The sequence below is a fragment of the Vanessa cardui genome, chromosome Z (assembly GCF_905220365.1).
Source record: "Vanessa cardui chromosome Z, ilVanCard2.1, whole genome shotgun sequence".
In the NCBI taxonomy this organism is placed as follows: Eukaryota; Metazoa; Arthropoda; class Insecta; order Lepidoptera; family Nymphalidae; genus Vanessa; species Vanessa cardui.
In genome coordinates, this window is record NC_061154.1 from 10,406,669 (window position 1) to 10,432,003 (window position 25,335).

The 25,335-nt window shown below is 32.9% G+C and overlaps 1 protein-coding gene across 6 annotated transcripts; it reads right to left on the reverse strand.

The window, feature by feature from the left end:
* Window positions 1-1,231: 1,231 nt before the first annotated feature.
* On the reverse strand, window positions 1,232-24,348 carry LOC124543329. 6 transcript variants are annotated; one of them, XR_006967450.1, is made up of 9 exons: window positions 4,046-4,180; window positions 3,322-3,376; window positions 2,926-3,041; window positions 2,751-2,852; window positions 2,587-2,674; window positions 2,391-2,500; window positions 2,163-2,297; window positions 1,956-2,019; window positions 1,232-1,335 (listed from the first exon to the last, which is right to left on the reverse strand). XR_006967450.1 is itself a non-coding variant. In XM_047121522.1 (9 exons), exons 2-8 carry the CDS (start codon window positions 3,371-3,373, stop codon window positions 1,983-1,985), a joined length of 702 nt encoding a protein of 233 aa, XP_046977478.1. In that variant the 5' UTR covers window positions 3,374-3,376; window positions 4,046-4,180; the 3' UTR covers window positions 1,232-1,335; window positions 1,956-1,982. The 6 variants fall into 6 exon arrangements, 4 of the variants coding, with proteins under 4 accessions (XP_046977478.1, XP_046977477.1, XP_046977479.1 ...); XR_006967449.1 differs by having other exon boundaries at window positions 1,840-2,019; window positions 2,101-2,297; XM_047121522.1 differs by having other exon boundaries at window positions 2,101-2,297.
* Between the last annotated feature and the right edge of the window lie 987 nt (window positions 24,349-25,335).

The window sequence follows — 25,335 nt, forward strand, 5'->3', positions numbered from 1 at the left end:
GACTAATTATTATAATTTGATTCATATGATGGTTTATAAAAAAAAGTAAAGCAAAGGTAAATTCAGTATTGCTTCCCCATATTTGAGCATCTCGGCATTCTTACGTTAAGAGTTTAGACTCAGTTCACCCTTCAAACCATAACAAACAAGTACTAAGTAATGCTGTTTGACGATAGAAAACAGTGACTGGTTAGTATCTACCAATGAGAGGTTGCTACCTATCAACCTATCCGGACTGACTTGCATAAAGTCCTAGCTGTTATTTTAAGTTGTTCTGTTAATTATATTATTATATATTCAAAAAATATATATTTTGATTGTGTTACGTAAATTAATGCGTTAAAATAAAACGATTTATGACACATAGAGATTTAAAATTTTATTATCTAAAATAGCTCATGATTAATACAATAACATACATTTTCTTACATTACATAGAAATCATGATCAAGAAATTATATATTATAATTTCCAAATGTTTACAATTTTATGCATATATATATTTATATATAGTGATCATTAAATAGTAAATGCTAAGTATTTAAAAAGATAAATACTAGAGGAACATAAAATCATTTTCATGATGTTACAACATCATTTTATGAAAATACTTTGGATGTAGTATTTTTTATACTTATCATTTTTTAATGAGTAAATACAAGTGCTTATAAATAATAAATGTTGGAAAAAATTATATAAGAGTAGCAATATTTAATATAATATAACATGAATTCACATTTTAAAAGTGAATGAGTGACTAATGACTAAACAATATTTGTGCTACATAAGTCTACATAACTAAATTTTTTGTGGTTTTACAGGCCAATTTTTGTTTTTATTTTTTTGCTTTTATATATTTTTTGTTTTTTTTTACTCTTTCGTACTTCTTTTCTTTTTTATTCTTTTTTTGTATGTTTTTGTAACCACTAGGTACTTTTTATGTTTTTTTTTTTCATTTTCATTTTCATTTTCTTTTTTATTTTTTATTTTTATTTATTTTTAATATTTTTTAAATTCTACTATAATATAGCCTAATCATAACACCAAGTTTCCACTAGTACATACATATGTATATTTGAAATGACAAAAACATCCATTATACGAGTTACACTAACATCGAAATGAATACATGGAGCTTAAATAACGTTACTGGTTCAAAGTGGTTATAATTGCAACACTGTGATTAAAGGAATTTTATTAAAGGAATTTTATTAAAGGAATTTAAAGGAATTTTAATTACGATAATTTAAAACCAAGTGATGAAGCCGCCTTCAGCATTTCAAGCGCATCTTCGGAGCGTAACGGGATGGCGAGACAAGATTTCTCCAATATCGTCTGAAAAAATATAATGAACAATTTATTTGTTATTATTTTTTTTTATCAAGATGTGGATATACGTCGCTGATCTTGTACAATTAGGCGTTACCATCACCTTCCGTGCCCTGTAATTGCGGAGAAACCCCTTCAGAACATTTTTCGTCCAATCCTAATTAATGAAGCAAATATCAGATTGATAATTTCGAAAAAAAATCGTTATAAATATAAAATAGGGTAAGATTACTATTGTGTAAGCTAATATACCAATTTAAATTAAAAAATGTTCGAAATTTAAACATATTCAAAGGATATTATACCAATTAATTTATTACTTTTAACTGTTTTCATATTTTGATGTCGAATAATATATAATATTTATAATATTATTATTTAGCTATGCCGACAATAGCCAAGAAAGAATTAATCAGTCTAGAAGTAATTTGACGTATATCCACTACTTAAAACGCTGCGATTTCCAACTCCATTTTGACTGTTATTTATATACAACTCATAGTAACTTACCTTTACAGTGTAAGAAATATGTAGCTTTAGTTCCTAGAATTTGATTATTTAAAATAGGAATCAATTTAAAATTAAATTATACGGATAAATCTAATATTTTTGTTGTTGTTTGTTACCGTGCGATGTAGCGAAAACAAACGAGTTTAAAAAAATATCCTATTCCGTCGGCTAGCTTGGTGTCTGTAAGAAAAAAAAGAGATCATTATTCCACGACACACAAAATCTAGACGAAATAAACATCTCGAATCAATAAACTGTTACCCATTCCGTAGGAACGTGATGTGTCTATTTAAAGACTTGCATTTAGAACAATGGATAATTACTGACGCCGGAGAAATATTCAGATTCCTCTTATCGCGTCGAGGGCGAGTCGACGACGAGGTCGAGGTTGAACCACCGTGACGCGAGCTGAAGTACATCGGGGGGCGATTTATCATTGTGTTCGGCTTACGGTATATCTGTTAAACAACATACAACTCTTATACGTTTTGAAGATGTAATGTAAAATAATAATTGTTCTTCATTAAAGTCTATCTAAATAAAGTACTTACTACATTGTCTATATCCTTCACCAAAGCATAGATCTTGTTGACAGCAGCCTCGCGGTCAGCATTGGTTTTTATGTCACACCCGTTCCTTCGCGGCGGGGGAGGTGATGCAGCTGAAAAAATATGTTATTTTACTAATTAATATATATACGAATGTTTATTTCGAAAATGATATATTCAGTAATTTAAATTTGTTTACGTCGTCTAGGCTCCCTGTATTTATAGAACCATCCATAGTCGGGGCATTTACTTTGGTACTCTTGATTCTGTCTCGCCCACGCCTCGGCCTGTTATATAGAAATGATATAATTATTTTACATATTTACTTTAAGCAAAACAAATTGTAAATATATTTATATTTACCCTTGTTTCTCCAATGTGGCAATCGTGACCATCGAAGCTATTAACGATGAAGTTAATTTTATTTCTCAAATATTCGCGTCGTTCTGGAGTTGTTGGCTTTACCTTTGAATATAATTGAAATATTAAAAGTTATTCAAATATGTTTCCAAGTTACTTTTTGTAAAATGATACGTACAATATCGTCAAGTTGTTGAAAGACCCTGTCCAGTCTCTCCATAATCGGAATGTGGATGTTATCCTTCGTATCATCCGTGTCACTTGATGATGCGGAAGAATTGGATGTCATCGTATCTTGAATGATACAATTTCATTACTTTTATATAACAGTATGTATAAACACCGTTATTTTAATTTAAGAATGACATGAAATTGAGCGTAGCAATTTTTTTTATGAAACTTGCAGTTGGTCATTATGCCAAAAATCATTGAATATTAAATTTGAATATTAGATAGCATTTAATATTTTTTCAAAAAATTATAAATACTGCTACAAATATGTTCCTAGCTATGAATACTATACTATACTATACTAAACTATACTTTAATATGTGAAATATGCTAAAAGACGTACGATAATCGTCGTCAGGAAGTTCTTGCTTCACCTCCAGTACTATACGCGCCATTTTCTGTAATTAACATTTAAATCGTAAATTTTACAAATCATACCTCAATACGAGAACATCGCGTAGCGTTTTCATGTTTCACCGTTTTATTTGTATCCCGTTTACATTACAAATACTTGAATTCAATACGCAAATAATTCAAATTGCCATATTTATTTTGCAATGACAATCGAATGCTACTAAAACAAAGTATGGTCTATTTGTTATATGCATTTTAAACAAATATAATAAAGCGGGTAGTATAGATTATCGTGTTGGTTGAAACGTCAAAACACAAACACGCTTTGTCGTTTAACGTGCGAAATGTAAACAGACGAACCAAGTTTCGCGCAACAAGTAAAAATCAATTATTTCGTCTGTGTGAAAATTTTATGTAACCCAAAACAACACATACATATTCTATATAAATAGATGAACAAAAAGATTATCACCTTAGATAATTATATTAAACAAAGGCTCAGCTTATGTACTCTTCTTTATAATAAATAATTTTAAAAGTAATTCGCAATTTATATTAACGAGAATAGATTTCGCAAATGCTAATTTAAAACGGTTTTTCTATAGATTTATTGGACGTATTCTTAAAGTATATGTTTATAATAATGAAAAGAAAAACATCGAATCCGAATTTCACGTACAATGTTTTTATAAGTCATATAGTATTATACTTGCAGTATTTAAATCCAACCGTCGCTAAGCGTCCGCCGAAGATAAAAGCTTTTTATATTAGGTATTAGACAATGGTATTTATTTTATGCACTAATAAAAATAAGGGAGAATCAACCACACGTCATCATACTTTGAAGGTAGAATGAGCAATCCCTAGATTTTCACCGGGGCTAGCGAGCTAGACCCAGGTCGTCAGTCTGCGCATGTCTAGCTTTAAATCAATACGATACAAAGCAATCTGAGGGCGGAAAAATTGAGATATAGTTACCCATTTGAACATCATATACAATATATCATTACATACTTCTAAATCTGCTACATGAAAAACAAATGAAGCTCACCAATCAAGCTTATATTGTGCAAACAAAAGGCCTTGTAGTATTTTAGTTTACGCCCGCGCCTTCACCCTTCTATGTGGGGTAGGTCAGGTACTAAGTGCCCTGTATCTTCTTTTGTACCCCTGATAACATATTGGCAAACTTTTATAATCATCTCTTGAGTAGTGAAGACGTGAAAGTGTGACTAACTCACATTTACATCATTTTTATTATATAATTTAAATGATTTCTATGGTAAAGTTAATCTTGGTAATATATTTAGTACTAAGTTTAAGGAATTAAACATTTAAAAAAAAAAATTATAATGTAATATACTAACAATAAAAATTGATATATTAAGATAGTTATAGATAGATATATATATTGATTTATTGTTATTGTTTTAAACACGCGTTAAAAAAGCTTCAAACCAACTTCGTCAACAAAATTGAAGCAACAGTTGTCTTTAACCACGTGCCCGAGACTTGGGAACAATGTATATTATTGTTTCTTGGTATTGTTTTAAAGCTTTTAATACTACGAAGAGTACAACCAAAGAATATTGAGATTGTTGTTTTAATGATTTAAAGAGATTATGATCCGAGATATATTTACGGATTTTATTACCTAACTATAGGTAGATATTGTTCCGTATCCCACATAAAGCCATATAAATTAAAAATAGAATCAAGCAATTTATTTGGAATTATACTGTTTTTATATGTTAAAATCTGCAGGGTCTGGTCTCATGACCCTCATCTAATCTTTGTTATTCAAATTCCACGAGAAAATGAAAATAGACTAAATAGTTCACCGCACACAATGCTATACTAGTAAGTCTTAATGCACAATTACACAAAAATACACAACCTGCTTGAACCTGGGACCGAACGCCGCTGCTGCGTGTTGAATACATTAGCTAAAGAACGCCCACTAGGGTGCAAGCGTAATGCGCATGCGTAAGGCGAACGGACGTGGGACGAACGGGCGTGGGTCGAGCGAGCGTGGGTCGAGGAAGCGTGGGAGGCATTTTCCACTCGCTTCGTCCTGGACTTGTTCCGCCATGCCCGTGATGACGATCCTTGATATATTCTTAGATGGAAAATACCTTACAGACCTGATGTCTTTTATATGCCGCTCTCCGTATTCCATTTTTTAAGTGACTTCAAAAAAGGAGTGTTCTCAATTCGACCAGTATATATAGATATGATATAACATAGAGCTGATGATGGAAGGTGTAAGTCCTCAATTACTAGGAGTTAGGAAATAGTTCTTTCAACATTAATATATGGATTTATACGACTCTTTTGTTATGTTATTGTTTGGTATATCATGCTCCAGAATTGGTCCCATATAAGTTTGATTGAAATAGGTTCAGAGCTTTTTAAAAAAATCAACAAATAACCATTTGATACATAAGGACTTTTAATTTCTTTTTTGAGAAAATAACACTAAAATGAGTAAAATAAAATATTTTTTCTAAAAAATAACACCAATTAAGGCGTGTTTAAATCAAATTATTTTATTACTTTTTGTTGATCACTTTGAAGTCGGTGTTATTTTTTAGAAAAAATATTTGATATTATGTCTAGATAGAAACGGGACGCAAAACGCACGAAATAGGTCCAAAGAATATTTTTTAATCAATCCACTGTTAGAATATCCCACTAACTTTTGACAAAAACAAAAAACCTGCTGAGTTTCTTTCGCCGGTTCTTCTCAGGTCAGGGTGTTCCTTTTTCCGAACCGATGGTAGTGTTTAATTAGACCATCAATAAGAAAGTGGAATGTTACTACGTTGAATAAGTAATTTACGGTTTTTTTTTTAACTCAAAAATATATTAATCAACGGATCCTATATTTCATTTCTTGAAGGAATTATTTTCAAAATTTCATAAATAACTGACAATGATATATAAATATAACCAACCAATATTTTCCAGACTTTGACCCTTAGCTACTAAATGCAAAAAAGCATCTACATCTTAAATATTGTTTTGATTGCTATAATGAACGAAGTAAAAACTTTTTTTAATTAGCTGAAAATGACGATTGTTGTTGAAGATGTCGAAAACACGCCTATGTTACAGGCGCGGTATAAACCCAAAAAGTCATATGTTACGAAATAAACGTTTCAGGTAGGCCTTTATTCTAATGGTGTGAAGTCGGAAGGAGAGATAGATACGGCGTTTATTTTTTAAAGATTGTAAGGCCCATCTGTTACGTTAAAACATTTACATTATTAATTGTCCATCCACCCGCTATTAAAGAAAGAATAAATTCGAAATAAACATTGATACATATTTAGTCGTTTGATTATCTCTTCTACTATTATGTAAACTATCATATTTATAATAATATAAAATAACTAAATAAAATTATACAATAATAATAACTATTTCTTGGGGAGCGCCATCTAGCGGTACATTGCGGAACTGACTATCAGTTTCATACTTTTTTTTAACTGGTATCACTTTGTCAAATTCATATTTATTTGCATTCAGGTGGAACTGTTCTTAAAATTCCTTCGTCGTCATTTATCATGTGTTATGTACAGGTGATATACACATGACACGTGTACATAACACATGCTTTTGTTTAATTACTATTCTCATATATCAAGTGTTTATGTAAATGTCAGCAGTGGTCAAAAGTTGAAAACTTTATAATCTACATCGTTGTTCTAAACTGTTAATTTATCCAAATAGCCCATATGATTTTATTTCCTGTTCTTTTAAACATTGCTACCGTGTACAGCTGACTCATAAGATATATAAAATCATTACGGCAAAGCCTAATATATATTTGCGATACACAGTGGCGGCACAAGATCGAATCTCACTGTGACAGTTTGCGAAGCCCTTGTTCTCAGATCCCAATGTTAAATTGTACTTTTTCAAATTGTCGGCGCTCGAGCCCCTTTGCACCGCGAGGCCTTACGCTGACACTGGCGATACAAACTGATTCATTGTGTTTTTTGTTTTATAACATTTACAACATCAGAAAGGATTACATTGAATTAGGATACAAAAAATATATCTTTATATTTGTACTTATTAGAGCGGGAACATAACAGATAAATATAAATAAATAAATATGAGTCAACATCACAAACATTACTCTGATCCCAACGTAAGTAGCTGAAGCACTTGTGTTATGGAAATCAGAAGTAACGACGGTACCACAAACACCCAGACCCAAGGCAACATAGAAAACTAATACTAATCTACATCGACTCAGTCGGGAATCTAACCCGGGACCTCAGAGTGGCGTACCCATGAAAACCAGTGTACACACCACTCGACCATGGAGGTCGTCGTACCATCCCTTGTAAGCTCATACATTTAATTTGTCCATTAATAAACGTAAGAATTAATTTCCAAAATATAAAAGCGATATTGGAAGCTGGTAATGTAATTCTGTTTAACTTGAAATATATTCGTTTGATAACAATGTTTGATTCAATAGTTAAGTGACAAAAAACAGACATGCGACTGTACCACTCGAAAAGCATAGCTCATAGGCGAAGTATGCTTTTCGAGTGGGGCGTAGACACAGAGCTACGAGCTACGTAACACTAGAAGCGTAGCACTTTGTGCTGAGTTGACCAGTCTACGGGTAATTAACGTACTACTTATAGACCGGGAGATGATAATGACAAAATATTTGGTCATTTGTACCAGTATGGCGGCTCTTCAGGGGTCTAATCAAGGCAAGCCAAAAAGGAAAATGATGGTCGTAGCGCTCGCACCGGCGGCCCACTCGCGTGGGCATTAACCGAACGCGTCGGAAAAATAACGAGTGTCGAACGTTTTGTTCCACAAAAATGCTTGTATTTTCAGATAGTCGAAAAAAAAGAAGTAAGCCGTAGCGTAATGCCATACTTCTTGGGTGTGGCTTACAGTCCGCCATACCGACGCGAATGCATTAATTTTAATAGAACAATTCAACCATTTGTACCAGGCTAATTTTTGCATAGCTAATTATCGTCGAGTAGCCATTCACGAAAATCACCCTGCCATACTTTTCCGACTGTTCCCAATGGCCGCCATACCACTGCCCTTTGCAGTGGTATGGCGGTAATTTTTTTTTATGGCCAAACGATTTCGTGGCTACTCGACGATGATTAGCTATGCAAAAATTAGCCTGGTACAAATGGTTGAATTGTTTTATTAAAATTAACGTATTCGCGTCAGTATGGCGGGCTGTAAGCCACACCCGAGAAGTATGGCATTACGCTACGGCTTACTTCTTTTTTTTCGACTATCTGAAAATACAAGCATTTTTGTGGAACAAATTGTTCGACACTCGTTATTTTTCCGACGCGTTCGGTTAATGCCCACGCGAGTGGGTCGCCGGTACGAGCGCTACGGCCATCATTTTCCTTTTTGCCTATACGTGATTAGACCCCTGAAGAACCGCCATACTGGTACAAATGACCAAATATTTCGTCATTATCATCTCCCGGTCTATTACTCTATTAGGAATAGTTAAGTTTTGTATCTGCTTTTTTTAAAGTCATGACCTTTTTTTGTATTATCACTAAACATAATAATATATAATATAATTATACAGCCATTATTTCTTCTCTCTTGGATTTTATGTGACTCTCCAGTAATAATCAATGAAGTTTTATTTAAATATACAAATTAAACGACAATCAAAGTGTTTTTGGGTGAAAATACAAAAATCATGCGATGTCTTGAGAATTTAAACTAATCACTTTATTTACAGAACGACTATTATAAGAAAGTGTGTGTGTGTGTGTGTGTTTCGTAATGTATGTCGTGTTTCTAAATAGCGAAGTATTTGGTTACTGATGGATGATGGAAGATGAATTACCAAATAAGTATTTAATGTTAATTATAATAATGAATAGGTAAATATTTTATTTTTAATAAAATTTACTTTTTCAAACAATATACTTATATAGGAAAATTACAATTAGAATATATAATAAAGAGAATACCATACCTTCTACTTAAGAAATGGCCTTTAAATTAATAAAAATGATCAAGACCAATACAATTAATTGAATCGCCGGGTAAAGTACAAGAGAATATAATCACACAGAAACTCTTTATTAATGATTTGGACGTCAAAACGCTCGACTAGAACGGACACTGCGGAACGCCCTTGAATTAAAAAAAATCCTGCAACTTGTGAGCGGGATGCGTGTTTCGATCGGGATAATTAAATAAAACCACTGAATATGTTAGTAGGTTTTTTTTTTTATTTTTGTTATTTAATATATTTTAACAGACGTACAAAGGTATAACACATGTTTTTTTTATAAAAACTATTCTACTTAGAAGGAAACAATAGAAAACGACAAATTACAATCATAATTAATTAAGTTAAACATAATTCTTCATTTCTATGTAAAATTAAAACACTTTTATCCTTAAATCAAACATTTCATTTCAAAAACGTTATCAAGGATATGAAACTTCCATCACGATAAGAATAACACAGATTTTATTCAAACGAATTGTTTTATAAGTACCTAATTGATAGAGTTCCTATACTATTTCTTATAAGCTACAAGTATCATTCCTGATATATACATTCCTGACAGCAAACAAAGATACTGATAATATATTGACTATAAATACCAGTACCACAAAGTGATATTCATAGGCCTTGTGTAACATCCTAGCAGTCGTCGTGAATACGACGAAAATATATACTTACTATGAATATAACAAGTTCGCGTTGTTTATTTTATTATATAAAAAGAGTTAAATGTCACACAGATTACTGTAAAATTCGTTTATTTTAGTAGTTACCCCCACATATAGACATTGATTGACTTAATACTTTAATAGACACAACTGTATTTTATAAGTAAGTCAGTAAATAGTATTATTTACATCATTTTATGTTTGAATATTTTATAACAGATAATTATTCATACGATATTAGATACAAATTGTTTTAAATATAATATTAAATTAACGAAAAATTCCCAAATTTTCATTTTCAATCTACGTTATACGAAGTAAAATGAAATGTGGAAACATTTTTTAGTTTTAGTATATATATGTGTGTATAATTCTGTAGCTATCTATAATAAATTCATTATGGTGCTATAGCGACCGTTTTCATAATACTCAAATAATAAATTTATACAAATTTATCTAGAAACATTTGATAACTACATAAAATCCTCTACACTATTACAAAATTTATGTTATAATTGTAAATTTCGTATACAAATACCTTTTATGTAATCATATAGTATGTAACATGTTAATAAAAACAAATACTCGAGCATTTTATTTTCGACTTTAATTGAATCAACGTTTAAGTTTGATCTTTTAATTTTAAAGAGTCTTCAGATTTAAGTTAATAAAATAACATTGAAAAAATATTATATAAAAAGAGTTCATCAAAAGTATAACACCCGCCTCATTGCCTCCACTGGTGACAGGAGGGCTGGTTCGTTTTTTGCCCAGAGGATCGGAATTGCGATTCAACGGGGAAATGCTGCAAGCATTCTTACCACCATTCCACGCGGTCAAGATTTATACAGTAACTAGTTTTAGTTCATATTTGTATATATTTAAGCATTTAATGTTGTTAATTCTTATATTAATAAATTAATACTTTTTAAAAGAGTTTAGTAAGTCGTTTTTATTGTAAAGTAACGCAATATTAAAAACTTATATGTTGCAAGTTCAATTTCTTGCAAAATCAAGTTGCAATTTTTTAGTTTATATTTGAAGTTTAGATATTTCATTTCAAAACATATAAGTTAGAATAAGGTGAAATTACTAAGAAAGCAGTTTTATAAAATGTAACATACACTTAAAAATCCTCAGACATTCATTAAATTATTCATTAAACATGTTGATGTTTATATCATAAATGTGATAATTGTTTTTATTATCATATCACGTGTACAAAAATATATTTCAAGTCGGAAAAAATAATACAAAGGACGTAATACATATTTTGATTTTACGTAGTAATCCTAATGTCATATCGTTTTCGTCCGCAGACATTTTACAATAAGTTTGATCCGAAAAATTTTGCATACCAAAGTCACTTTGGAAATTTCTGTTAAAATCGCGATTAACGATTCTATTATGAAATCAGTTCTAAAAATTTATATTATAACATTTTTTTATTTAATTCACTTCTGTTATCAAAACATGCAGTTTTTCAGTGCGATTATTAATCAGGTGGCCTATTTGCATATACTATTCATTTAGAAGAAAGAAGATTCCAGTAGGAATTTAAGAAGGAATATATTGAAAAGGAAAGGTTAAATTATCAACTCACGACCTTTCTATCTAGCCTTTCCTCGCAAGGTCAGAAACTTTTTTTATTCATGTGTCTTATATCTATAGTGCATAGAAAATTGTATTCAAATATATTTAATATAGCAAAGACATCAATTGAAATTAGAAACTATGCTAGTGCCTGTGAACAGATATTTCGATCACTCGAAAAGACATCACGTGTAATGATTATTTAGTAGAACTAGTATTATGCCTTCAGCCCAAAGGGTAATATATTTTAGCGAAATAAGTATCAATAACGAGGCAGAGGAATCGGTCTTTGGTTTTTGAAACCCCTATAATTCTGCGTCGCTACTTGCTTTTACATATGTATATTTTCAACTAAACACTTAATATGTGCCGTACTAAAGTCTACAGGAATTTTTTTTTTCTTTGTTGTTCACTTATACTATTAAAATCTATTAAATATAACTAATTACCGATCTGAGTAAAAATTTTGAAATATCTCATTTGAATAAAATTTCAAATGTTAAGGGCATAAAGCCACTAGCATACCAGCAAGAGAAAGTTATTATTAAAACCAATATTTGGTAAAATCACTGTAAAATTCTAAATATTATAATATGTTATCTCTCAAGATTGTAATGATTCTACAAACAATAAAACGTTTAAAATTACGGTAGTTATTATGAAAATATCTGTCATTAGGCAACGGCGCTCAGTGCGACTAAAGATTTCTGTCTCTTGAGGTTGTAGTAGTCAGACTGTCTTACTGACCCTAACAAGCAATTAACGATATCATTTTATCATTAGAGCCATCAATTACACATCAACAGAAGGTGAGTACTTGATTTCTTCAAGCACGAATGGTTTATGCTGAAAATTACGAATGTCATTTGAGACGATGCTACATCACTATAAAATGCAGTTTTAACTCTTTGAGTTGTGCTTATTAATACTTATAAATGCAAGTGGATGATTTAATCATGTTTGGAAAAATACAGCCACATTGAACTTCTTTTTATGCTATTGATTGGCCAACGAGCATATGAGCCACAAAGACAATGGCCCTGTAAGAAATGTTAACCATTCCGTTCATCGCCAATGCGCCACCGACCTTGGGAACTAAGATGTTATGTCTGCCAGTAGGTACACTGGCTCACTCTCCGTTCAAACACTACAACAATACCAAGTACTGTTATTTGGCGGTAGAGTATCTGATAAGTGGTTCGTACCTACCCAGACAGGCTTGCACATAGCCCTACCAAAAAGTAAACAGTTTACCTAAAATGTTGACATTTATATCGCAAGTTTAAGAATTGTTATTACGTGGAACATATTCCTAAAATGATGAACTGAACTCCACGATTTATTGATGAGATTATGATTTAGGTGAGATATCGAAAGACGAGTTGATACATATACAGTGCATTAATAATTTCATCTTGAAAGAGTGAATGAGATCAGTAATGTCAGGCTCAATTTAATAGAATTTTACCTACACTTATGTTAAACACGCATTTTTTTTCTTTTTTTGTATTTTTTTAATGTTTTTTTTTTTATTTTTTTCTTTTTTAATGCGAATTTCGTTAGATTTTTCGCGTTTTACCTAATAAGGCGGTTTTTATACCAAAAAAACTTTTAACATTTTTCTTTTAAATATATCGTTTATTTTCCGCTAATCCTATTTATATGTATCAATAACAATTATCGATCGAGTTAAGTTACACGTTAACCCACTATTAAATATCAAAGACAAAGCTTCCCGAGGAAGTTTTCTATACTATCATCTTTTCTATGACTAAATAATTATATTCTTAACTTGCTACCGATGACTATCGATATCGATCCCTTTTTTTTTGTTCGAGGAAGTACTAATGTTGCCAGTACGTAACACTTGTGATAGGAGTAAGGTAGAAAAAATCTTGAAAACTGGGTATCAAACTATGACGTCACCAAATGTAGTCTATTAATCTTTTATCTTATTCCATAATTAGACTCAGCAAGTGAGTAACTACTCTAGGGATTTCGATTGTAGACAGGAAACCTTGTAAATAATTACTTGTGTCTTTATAAATTTCTACTAATACTACATTTATTTTGTGAGGTGTATGATATTTGTATATAGCAGCATTACAATTAACAGTATCAATTTCGGATTTATCCCTCATTAATCAACACGATCGTCAAGAATTGTAATAATAATGATAATATATACAAAAATCTCTGATTTTTTATATGACGTCTATCATAAATGATAAGATGTTAAGTCATATAAAACTGTAACCAATATAACTCGCTCAACATCGCTACACGAGACACAATGTATTTGTGTTCGGAATAAATCATATTAAGCGAATAATACCTACCCGGACAGGCCTTCAAAGGACACTAAAAGCGAAAATCCGTTGTTTTCTATTGTTGTTCTTATTTTAAATATAATTTAAAGTAATCAAGGTAAAAGTAAGTATAAACAATTGGCAACACCTTACGTGTTTGACAGACAGTTTGCTTGACAGATGCTCATGTATCATAGTGGCTTACTTATAGTTCCAAAACAATTAGACAATGATTACTTGAGTGCGGTAAAATATACAACGCGCGATAACACAAACGAGAGGGTTTGACTTCCTGGGAACGCATTTGCTTTTGTTCCCTGCCACTATACATAGATTACATTACATTACATCGCGCTTTATAACATCCGCGGTTCAAAATATTGCCGAAACCAAGATAAGAAACTTACGATGTATTTAGAAGATTTTTTACTACTCTATAATAATTAAAAAGTGATTAAGTACATTATGCCTGTGAATAAACGAACCCGTTTGCTAAGCTTCAGGAGTAATCTACCTATGAGAGTGTTAATACAAGGAGAATTTAATGAATTCTGAATCCTACTACCACAAGCAAGAAATAAAGAAGAACTACTAATACTCCACGAACAATCTCTTTTTGTTTACCTCAAAACCATCCATAGAATTTGCATTAAACGGCTTCAAATAGCATTACTCTGTAACGTTTGAGATGTTGAGTGTCTTTGTTGTGCGATATCAATACCCAAACTTGAATTAGTATTAATAGATAGGAGACATCCAATATGTCCCGTCAGTGTAACTTAGATAGAACGTGTTCTTACAATCGACTTATTTGTCATGTCTGCAGTGCCTGTAGTTATACTCAACTGGCCCATTCATGCTTCATTTCGGATTAGAAAAATACAAACACATTCATGTGTACCCTCAAAATATCATTCACAGTCACGGACTTATCGACATAATTATTAATTAATAAACCTGCACTTAAATTACTAATTAAATACAATGATAATTAATAATTATTATTTATGTTATGTTTTTTATTTATGTATAATTTATACAAACGGAAGCTTCGAACAGCTTGAATGCCAAATACTAATAACACCGATGTTATGACTACTGTGAAAATCTTAATCGACCATACACAGTGTCATTGCAATTAAAATTTAATTTGATAATTTGTATCAACTCTTAGCTTATAATTACGAAATAATAAAATAGTACTAGTACTACTAGTAGTAGTAATAGTACCTTTGAACGTAGTCAGAGTAAGAAAATTTTCGTCAGTTTTCAAATTCATTCCTTTATCAAGTAGTAAGCTCTTAGTACCTTTTGAAACTAAAACACCAAAATGTCAACTGCATATAAAATTAAACTTATATAGTATGACAACTTGGATCAAAATAGTGTAACATCTTTGGACTACGTCTAGTTTTCAACATGAAATCTTTTTAATGGTGAAATTAGTAATTCCAAATTTAAATTTGATGTGATATCTTCTGCTGAATTGTCAAAATATGGCTGTCAGTGTGATATATTCTCGATCGGTAAAGCAGACTATCGTTCACAGGAAAATAGATCTTAAGATGACGAACCTTTTCTTACCCCGACAGTACCTACAACAACATCATCGTATTTCGTAACAACGACTTACTTAACCTACATATTATGTACATGAATATAATTTTAATACTTAACTAGAATTACAAATGCACTGCTAATCGTGAGTTGTAACTGGTGCGAATAACATATTCATTGCTTACTATTTCTTTAATATGATTTACAATGTGGTTGAACAGTGATGAAAAAACAAATGGCTTATATCCAAAGATGGGATTTTTTTCTCACTACATCAATGAGAATCCTGATTTACAACTATTGCATAGACAGACCAAATTAACGAATTAAGATCGGCGGATACAAAATCCTCCAAGGCGTTCATAATCGTAGGACCTCTGTACGTTAAATTGGTATAGAAATCGTTAGTAGTATTAGGAACCGAGTTGATAATTGCAGTGCATTGATAAATATGCGCTTTTATATACTAAGTTCTCACATGTCTCCTTTTACTTTGTATTGCTTGTTGCTCGACGGTACATAAATGTAAGCTGGTGGTACCTACCCAAGTAGGTTTCCTCGGAAACCTATCGGGTTTTTATTGCTCTAAAATATATCTCTTTTAATTTTTATTACACGTAAACTACTAGTTAATAATTCCAACGCAAATAATTTATACCAAAATAATGAAAGAGAAATAACATTTCAGGATATCGAAATTACGAAAAGAATAACTAAATTACAAGGAAATAGTTAGCGATAATAATTTAATTATTAAATAAAAAAAAAATTCTTTATCAACCGAAGCAATCGTAATTAATGAAACACTTTCCTAATCGTCCGCTTTGATCATAATAAAACCACTATGGGTTTCCATGGACTGCGCATTTTACAATTGTAGAATAGAACGAAATCAATTAAAGAAGAGAAACTTCTCTAGAGAATATTTCAATTTTCAAAAATAGTTTTCTTAAGCTATAGGAAAGTCTTCTTTCCTGTGTGTGTGTTGTGAAACATTCACCTCACTGCGTATATCTAACTGTTGTTTTATGGTTCTTTAGCTGTTAACCAAAGTGGCTCGCTCACTCGGTATATCAGACCGCGATAGCGAGATTCGAGTACCATTAGGATTATAGGAAGACTATTGGTAAATTGGTAAAGGTGATGAAAGATGAAATAAGCCTAGGTAAAACTAATATATGCACTGGACTCAGTGCATTAGCCTTCATCCAGGGTAAAATTTAAAAATTATTAAAACATGATTCCCTAACTACGATGATTTATAAATATATAACTTTTCTTATCGCTAATTTTAAAAAATCTGCGTGCAGTTATATTGGAATGCACTTCAATAGAAAGACTCGACTAGATATTACTTGCTGGTCAAGTCATAACAATGCGCGATATTGCTCAACAGTGCATTATCCGATAATCTGGTGGTACTAACTGAGTCCTACCACCAGTAAATATAACACGTTTTCTTATATATTAACATCCTAGCATTTAGTTTTTTTAATGATAAGTATTTATTAAACAGTAATTATAGTAACTTCGCAAGTACTTACTTCACTACCGCTTATAATTATAGTATAATTAAATCGCAACACGTTTTGGCGGGTGGTATATCCTCAGGTCAAATCGATTTAATTTATTTCTACTTCATTTATCTTAATATCTAATAAAGCAATTTTCGAGATAATATTTTGTGTCATTGTCAGGTTTGGTACCTGATTTATAAATGACGAATTATATGTACACTTATATTACTAGATCAATGTACCTATGCCTTATGTAATGGATTCCAATAATTTGAGTAAAAGTCTCTATATTTATTAATGGTACAGGAAAATTTTATTTATTGAAGCATGTCTTTGAATTATTAATAAAATCATTTAAATAATCATTTAAAAAAAAATTTTTAGGCAATTAATATGTTTACTGATCGTAAAAGGTATTTCCAAATCTGATTTGCTAGTCAAGCGTTTTAATAAACGCAGTAGGCTTATGGAGATTTTGGAATAGGCTAGCGCCTATTGCCCATGCCTTCATGTAAGTCTTCGTCATCTCTTGAGGCGCCCAAAGGAAACTATATGTGTATGTTTTGCCATCCTAGGACTTAACGGGTAGGTGTAATCCTCTGGACAAACTAAATATCGAACAGTCACGAAACGTCGGAAATAATATATGATTTGGTAAATGACTGAATCTATTACTCAAAAATGTACTTTCACTTGTACGTTTTTGTAAACTGATTTTTTTTTTACATTCCTCGAAAACGTGTCTATAAGTTAATTTTAAATGACCAACATTCTAACCGATAACGACTGTCGTTTATTTCCTATTAAAAGCCTAAGTTTTGGTTTCGAAGTTCATGTGTGACTGGATCATTGCGCCAGAGCAGTATGTCATACATTGTAAAAATAAGAATTTTCGACTGAAAACACAAACTAAAAGGAGCCTCCTTTAAAGCACCATCTTAGAATCCATTACATATTTAAGGTACATCCATTATATATAGATCGAATATATTATACTAAGAATTATCATATATTACAATATCTAATTTATGGCAACCGCATTATCCAAGTAGCTTATTTTCAGCTTTACTAGCGTTCTCTAGCGTTTTTCTAGTAAAATAAAACACTTATTATTAAGATTAACTTCACTGGGTGAATCAAATTCTTGGAGAAAATATTGAAAAAAATCCGCAATCACTTCTTATGGGAAGGGTAAACCGATTCGTTACCTAACGCGTTACGGTGCTAGCGTTTCTGACTTCACTCGTTTTAAATTAATTACCTTCCCTTATATTCTCTCATTAATAGTGCATAAAATTTAGTTCAATACAATTGCAATAACTCACTTCTATCACCTACTTTAAAAACATTTTACTGACTGATCTTTACCGTTAGCCAGCTATATATTAGGCTTAGTTAGTCGAATCCTTTTAGACGCCTAGTGTGTGCTTGTGCTGCTTGTTACTATATTGGTGGTAAATAGTAACGTTTAAACGAAATTAAAAAAAAAAAAACACTTTTTTTGACTATCTATAATAATATGCGATAGTAACTTTGTCTGTTACCTCTTTCAACTAAAATCGCTGAACCTATGTAAGTGAAATTTGTTATGGAGATTATTTATAGCTATACTCTACTTCTTTGATTCACACTGAGGCTTAGGGGATAAAAGAGAGTATGTAACTCAACTCAGCTATGCTGTAGATTATATGAATTTTGAACGGGTAAAGCCACAGGCTCATATAGTAATAAATGAATGCACTTCCAATAACTTGATTCACCCTCGTACAAACTCACACATAACTTCGATAAATGTGTGAGTGATATTATAATATCTATGTACAATTATTTTTTCAATTTTTTTTAATTTTTGTATTTTTTTATCATTTTTTTTGTTTCTTTTTATGTTAAACGTATTTACTACAAATTCTTAGCTAAAAGAGTAAGCGAAATGTATAATTATATAATTCATTCGTAATCGTGGGTGGTAATTTTTTTTAATTATTTTAATTACATACTAAGCTAAACCTTGATTCTATTTCTGTGTATAATTCAATATATTATATGATAACCATTAGTTATAGAATATTAATCAAAGAAGTTAATGAATAGTTTAATCGATAATATTCGCAAAGCCGAAGACACAATCTTAGACCCTTGGGACGTTTTCGTCGTTGAACTGTGAAGAAGCTTTCATTCTAACCAAAATCTAATGCTACTGAGATTGATTAGAGATACATTTGAAATGGGAACATAAATAGATTATAACCAGATACTGTAAGGTTTACTATGCTAATAAAATAAATAGTACCTTATCCGATGATTGCGTGTTCAAATCTTGGCAAGCACTTTATCTCGTGCTCAGCTGTGAAGAAAAACATCGCGGGACACTTGCATGTGTCTAATTTCAACGAAATCTACCTACATGTGTATACACCAACCGGCATTGAAGTAGAGTAGTAAAATTTGCTCCAAACCTTCTCTTCAAAGTGAGAGGAGGCGTTCGCTAAAATGTAGGAAATTTACAGGCTGTTGCTGTAGAAGATCCTTGGATCTTTATTTTTTGGTCAGTAATAAAAAAAATACGTGATACTTTCAATGTCAATGGAAAGGCAAATTAAATCGTGTTCAGAACGAATGAAATTATGCAATATGGCAAAGGGGCCACCTTAGTTTTGGGGAGGGGAAGAGGAAACTGCGTATCCGCACTAAATTTGTTCGTAAAATAGAAATTTCTGAACTTTATTTGAATTAAAAATATTCAACCCGAATTGAATTCGAAATATAAAAATGAATGGTTTTAAATTGTCTGTCAGATATCAATAATAATCCAACCAGTTATGTCAGTATGACAACATATGTATAACTTTAGAAAACATAACGATACAATTATTGATGACAAATATCACAACTACAGAAATAATTGTAAAAATATAATATTTAAATATGCAGGTATATTTAATTCACTTTGGCGTTCGATGTTTTCAATATTAAAAAAGTACATTGTTACATAAAATAAAATTGTGCATTGCGCATGCGCAGATATTGCAACGCAATTCGTATACAAAATACCGTCGCTGAGTATTAATATCGTTAAGGATTCTAAAATTATAAATAACAAATTCAAATTAAGAATACATCCATACATAGAGAACAAATTGAATTGAAAAACTAATTATAGATTTTCTATTTTCAAAATTGAGATAGTTTTCAATTATATGGTCGAAAAGTCGAAAGTAACTTTGGTATGCACGTAAGAGTGTATTTATAGTTTACATAATATAATACCTACTACTTGTTACTTGTATTACACTGAGGTCAGTTGTTGCAAATTTTACTTATACATTTTCCGCATATGTATAGATTCAGTACTATTATAGAATATAGAGTAACATCATAATTCCAATAGACAATTATCTCCAGTTCAATACAATTTAAGTATACCAATATGTTACTAAGCTCTATTAGTCTTATACCTATTGATAAATATACAATTACCCGAAGAAAACTACACATGTTCACAGATTAATAATCTTTGATTACAAATATAATCCATTGAAGTAATTACTTAACTGCTTGTAGTGTAATATTAAACAAAGCTGTAGTTTACGATACTGTGGCATACCTGTTAAAGTTTGGTTCTTCTAGTAGCAGTATTTAGAATATAACCGTATGTTTATATTAAATGAATTATATTAGTAAACGAAATAACGCTTGTTTTTCCAATTTTCTTCAGTGCAGGAATCCTTTTCAAGCCCGTAGTCGATTTTAATAATCTATAAACGAATGTACTTGTTGCTTAGATATTTTAAGTCATATCTTATATTTTATTTAAATATTGTTTAAAGAGACAATGAAGGAATTAATAGTTATATTTTTTTTTTTTCAATATTTGTAATTCAAATTTTAATTAAACTGTTTTCAGGGAAATTTCAGTAACGCTTTATAAGAAATCGTCTTCCTATTTATTGCTATAAATTTATACTTTTTAACGATTGTACAGTTACCGTGAATACGGAATGGCGGATCACAACCTGCATTGACGCCAAAAACATATTTTTGCCACGTTATTTACATACGTTATTTCGTTACCCATGAAGTTACTTAAGAGACTTATAATTAACCAAACTCCTATAGACATACCTTACCTCTACCGCGTATTATTAAAATATGCGAATAAATTTTCTTATTTCTTTTAATAATTTGTTACTAAACATAATCCCAGTGTTGTATCTTTCAATTTTATTATTGTTGAATATTACAAACATGAAAATATAACAGTTAAATCGTTCATTGACTCCAATAACAACAAAAGTTTCTTTAATAATGATTACATTAAAAAAGACCATAAAAAAAGAAACTGTCATTGATTTCATATACTTTAAGAATTTCTTGACGAAGAACAGCTGTTTCTCTAAAAACTATAGCTATTACAGTATGCATAAATACCTACCTTGTATCCTAATTCGTGGAGGCGCAAACTGCAGACTTAATGCTTGGGCGCGTTTGATTGCTGCAGAACCTTAAATTAGACAACTTGTTAATTATTTATAATTAAAACAAATAGTGTATTATGTAACGGAGTACATTATCTACTGTTTATATGGTAATATAGGTGGTTGTTATAACTTTTTTCAATTGGTAATCTAAAACGAATAAATACAAATGTATTTATCCCTAGTTTAGCGACGACGACTCTTTTCTGTGTAGCCAAGTAGTGCGCGCCAATAAAACCTTTTATTCTAAATATAATTGATATTGATGTAAAATTTGTTATCTTAAAAGAAATTTTGTTGAGTACTAGTAATGTATAGTATATTAAATGGAGGGTTTTCATTTTCAAATTGTCTCCACGTAGGCATCCATGGATGATCAAGATATAACGGATGAACAAGGAAATCTTTTGTCTAAGCAGCTCTATAATTATCGTGTATATATATATGTGTGTGTGTGTGAATGTGAAAAATACGACTTACTATATTGTCAAGCGCCGTGACGAGATCGTTGACTTTTCCTTCGACAATAAGGTGATTATTGTAAGCAGCCATACTATACGCGTGCCGTGGTGGATAAGGGGATGTCGAGGACGCTGTAAAAATTGTCATATTATGTAAAATTGTTTTTTGAAACAGTAATTATTATCATAAAATTCTTCCCCTTAACACATACATGGAATTTCGCCGTCATGTTCACTCCATTCCATAGCCAGTTGGTTGAAATGCTGAGTTCCAGACGCTTCCCCTGAAATAAAAGGTGTTTGTAGGTATATTCTGCGTGAAAAAGATGAGAAATAGCTCGGTCTTGGGCACATGTAGGCAGAACTCACTTTAGATGCCCTCACCACTAAAAATCGGGCGTCAGAGGGTACCGTACGGTGTCGTGGACTGCGGCGACACTTCTCGCGGGCGATCCGCCCTGGGAGCTCCAGGCTGAGGTGCTCGCGGAAGTGTACCGGTTCCGGGTCGAGGCGAGGGACCGCGGCGAACGTCCAGGGTCGGCGGAGATCGGGCGGATCAGGGCTCTAGCCCAGCAAGCCCTGATCGTCCGATGGCAGGAGGATCTGGGGTCACCCACGGCGGGCCTAGCGACAGTAGAGGCGATCCGTCCCCACTTGAGTCGCTGGGTCGAGAGGAAGCACGGCACACTGTCGTACAGAATGACGCAGGGACTTACTGGACACGGATGCTTCGGTAAGTACCTGCACGGGATAGCGCGGCGGGAGGAGACACCCTCCTGCCACGAGTGTGGTGCGCCAGTGGATACGGCGTACCACACCCTGTACGAGTATGCTGCGTGGGGGCCCCAGAGGCACACCCTTGCGGCGACTATGGGCGGAGACCTTTCGCTGCCGAGCATCATCAACGCCATGCTCGGTAGCGAGATGTGCTGGTCGGAGATGCGCTCCTTCTGCGAAAGTGTCATGTCGCAGAAGGAAGCCGCGGAGCGGGAGCGGGAAGAGAGTGCCGCCGCTGACTCGCTCCGCAGAAGACGACCGGGGAGGAGGAAAAGGCGCTACGCGCACCTTCTCCCACCGCCTCAATAGGCGCCGCAGGGACTAGGGGGGTCCCAGTACCCCGGGAATCACCCCTAGGTGTAAGAGGCCCGCATAGGTGGGCCGACCGTCAGGGCGTCACGGTAGCATGCGTAAGCGATCCCGTGGCGTCCATCGAAAGACGCAGAGGGTACCGCTGGTTTTTTAGTGGCTAAACCCGGCGTACTTGGGCGCACTCGGCGTCCAGGGCTCCGGGGAGTCCCACACACCCCCCCACTTTCCATCAAGTGGGAGAAGCGCGTAATGCGTTTTTCCAGGGAGAAAAAAAAAAGAAAAGGCAGAACTCACTTTGAAAACTTTAAACTCCTTAATGAGTTTGAGGATCTTCAATTTACAAAGATATTATAACAACAAAATCAAAATATACTTCATTCAAGTAAGCTTTTTCCAGCACTTTTATATCGTCATTTAACAAACTATATCTACTGAAGCTATCAGGCTGATATTGCTGTAGATCCATAAATCAGATTCAACAGAGATGTATTTATTGACAATAGACACGCGGGTGAGCCTGCATGTACTATAAAGGTATACAGGTACCATAATAACATACGCATGCGCACTGCTATGTGTATTCAAACATATAACCATGATTTATACCTTCGCTATTCCTCTGGTATTCCATTATCTGATGATATCCCACCAGCATTCGATTAAAATCGTTGGTGCCAGTGTACATGGTATGGTTCATATTACGCTTAGCGGGAATGATCAGCTTTTTGACAGGTTTCTGTTTCCTATAAACTGTCATTTTTCACGACCTAAAAATGAAACCATTGTTAGCTGTATCAGGACGAATTGTGGTCAGAACAAAAGAAGACGAAAGCAAAATAACACTGAACTACATTAGCAACGGGAAACGCTATAGGTACAGGTTGTATTGTACTGGTTCCGTCTGAGTCAAATTAAATTATTAACTTTGACATGACAATACATTCGCTAGAGCAGTGCCTCAATAATATAGCAAGCCAATTCGCATGATTAAATGCAGCCAGCGTGTATATGTTACAGGCTATTAAAACATATTACAAACTTATATAATACCAAAACATTACATTTCAAGTAAGACATTATTCACAAAAACCTTTAAATTAAAATAAGCAACAGCATATATAATTTAAACATAACTTAATTAAATTACATTTTAAACAACACTTACGTTTTCTGAACCCAATGATCACTACACTTCAGCCCACTTATTTCCTTAACTTACAGCATGGAATATCCAAATTTTGAATCATTACAGCACACAGTACACGTCAGCACTTTGTGAATCAGATACGTAGAATGCCTAGATTTAACCCGGGCATAGATAGATCCAGACATGCGCAAGTCTAGTAGAGCGCATTATGTAAGTGGGCGGAAAGCGATTGGGATGGAAGTGGGGTCGGGTGGATTCGACTGTGGGTGGATTGCGAACAGGGTGAAAAGAGGGATTTGATATAAATACAAATATCAATACTTACCTGTTACTAGGCACACTGTAAAATATTGAAAATTTATCTCTAAGCAGACATTTTGAAAAAGTTCCTATGTCTTGCAGGTTTCGGATCTTCTTAATTCTTGCCGTTGGGAAGAACGTCGGTGGGTTCAATTTGTACAGTTTTTACTCAGAGGTAACAATGAGACATTTAAAAATGTATCAAATGAGTAAACCATAACTTGAGCTCGATTAATATAGATGAATTTGTTCTCCATATATTTTACATAAAAATAACAAAAAATCTTGATATAAGTTTTACTTTTAAAAAATAAATGATTGTTTTGGGCCATCCCTAAGATATAGACATACACCATCGTCCTTTTTAAGGTGTCCAATACTGTAGTACATTATTTTGATTTATCTGATAGGGTTCAGCCAGGGTGAAAGAATATTCAAACAAAGTATTAAATATATTCGTATAATTTATTTGTATTTAATTTATCCTTAAGATATGAACTTAACGTAGTTTGAAGAGTATTAAGACAGAGCGCCACACAGCGGCAAAAATACGAACAACTTTTATGGTTGCGTTCCATTCCTAACACAGGGTTTGCAATATAGGGGTGCATGTCAGTCACCTCCTCGTGGTGCACCTTGGGCAACGGGGCCAGTTTGAGCTTGCTTGTCGGCCACGGCTTAGACTGGCGGGAGGGATTCCGCGGGGCTGCTCGTGGTACGTTCCGGATTGACGTCAGGGCGGATCATGTGAGTGGCTTCGTTGGCTAGGAGGGAGTAGGAGGGCTCGCTACTTGAGCCTCCCAGGTGTATTACACCGACGGTCAGCGGCGGAGCCTACCATCTT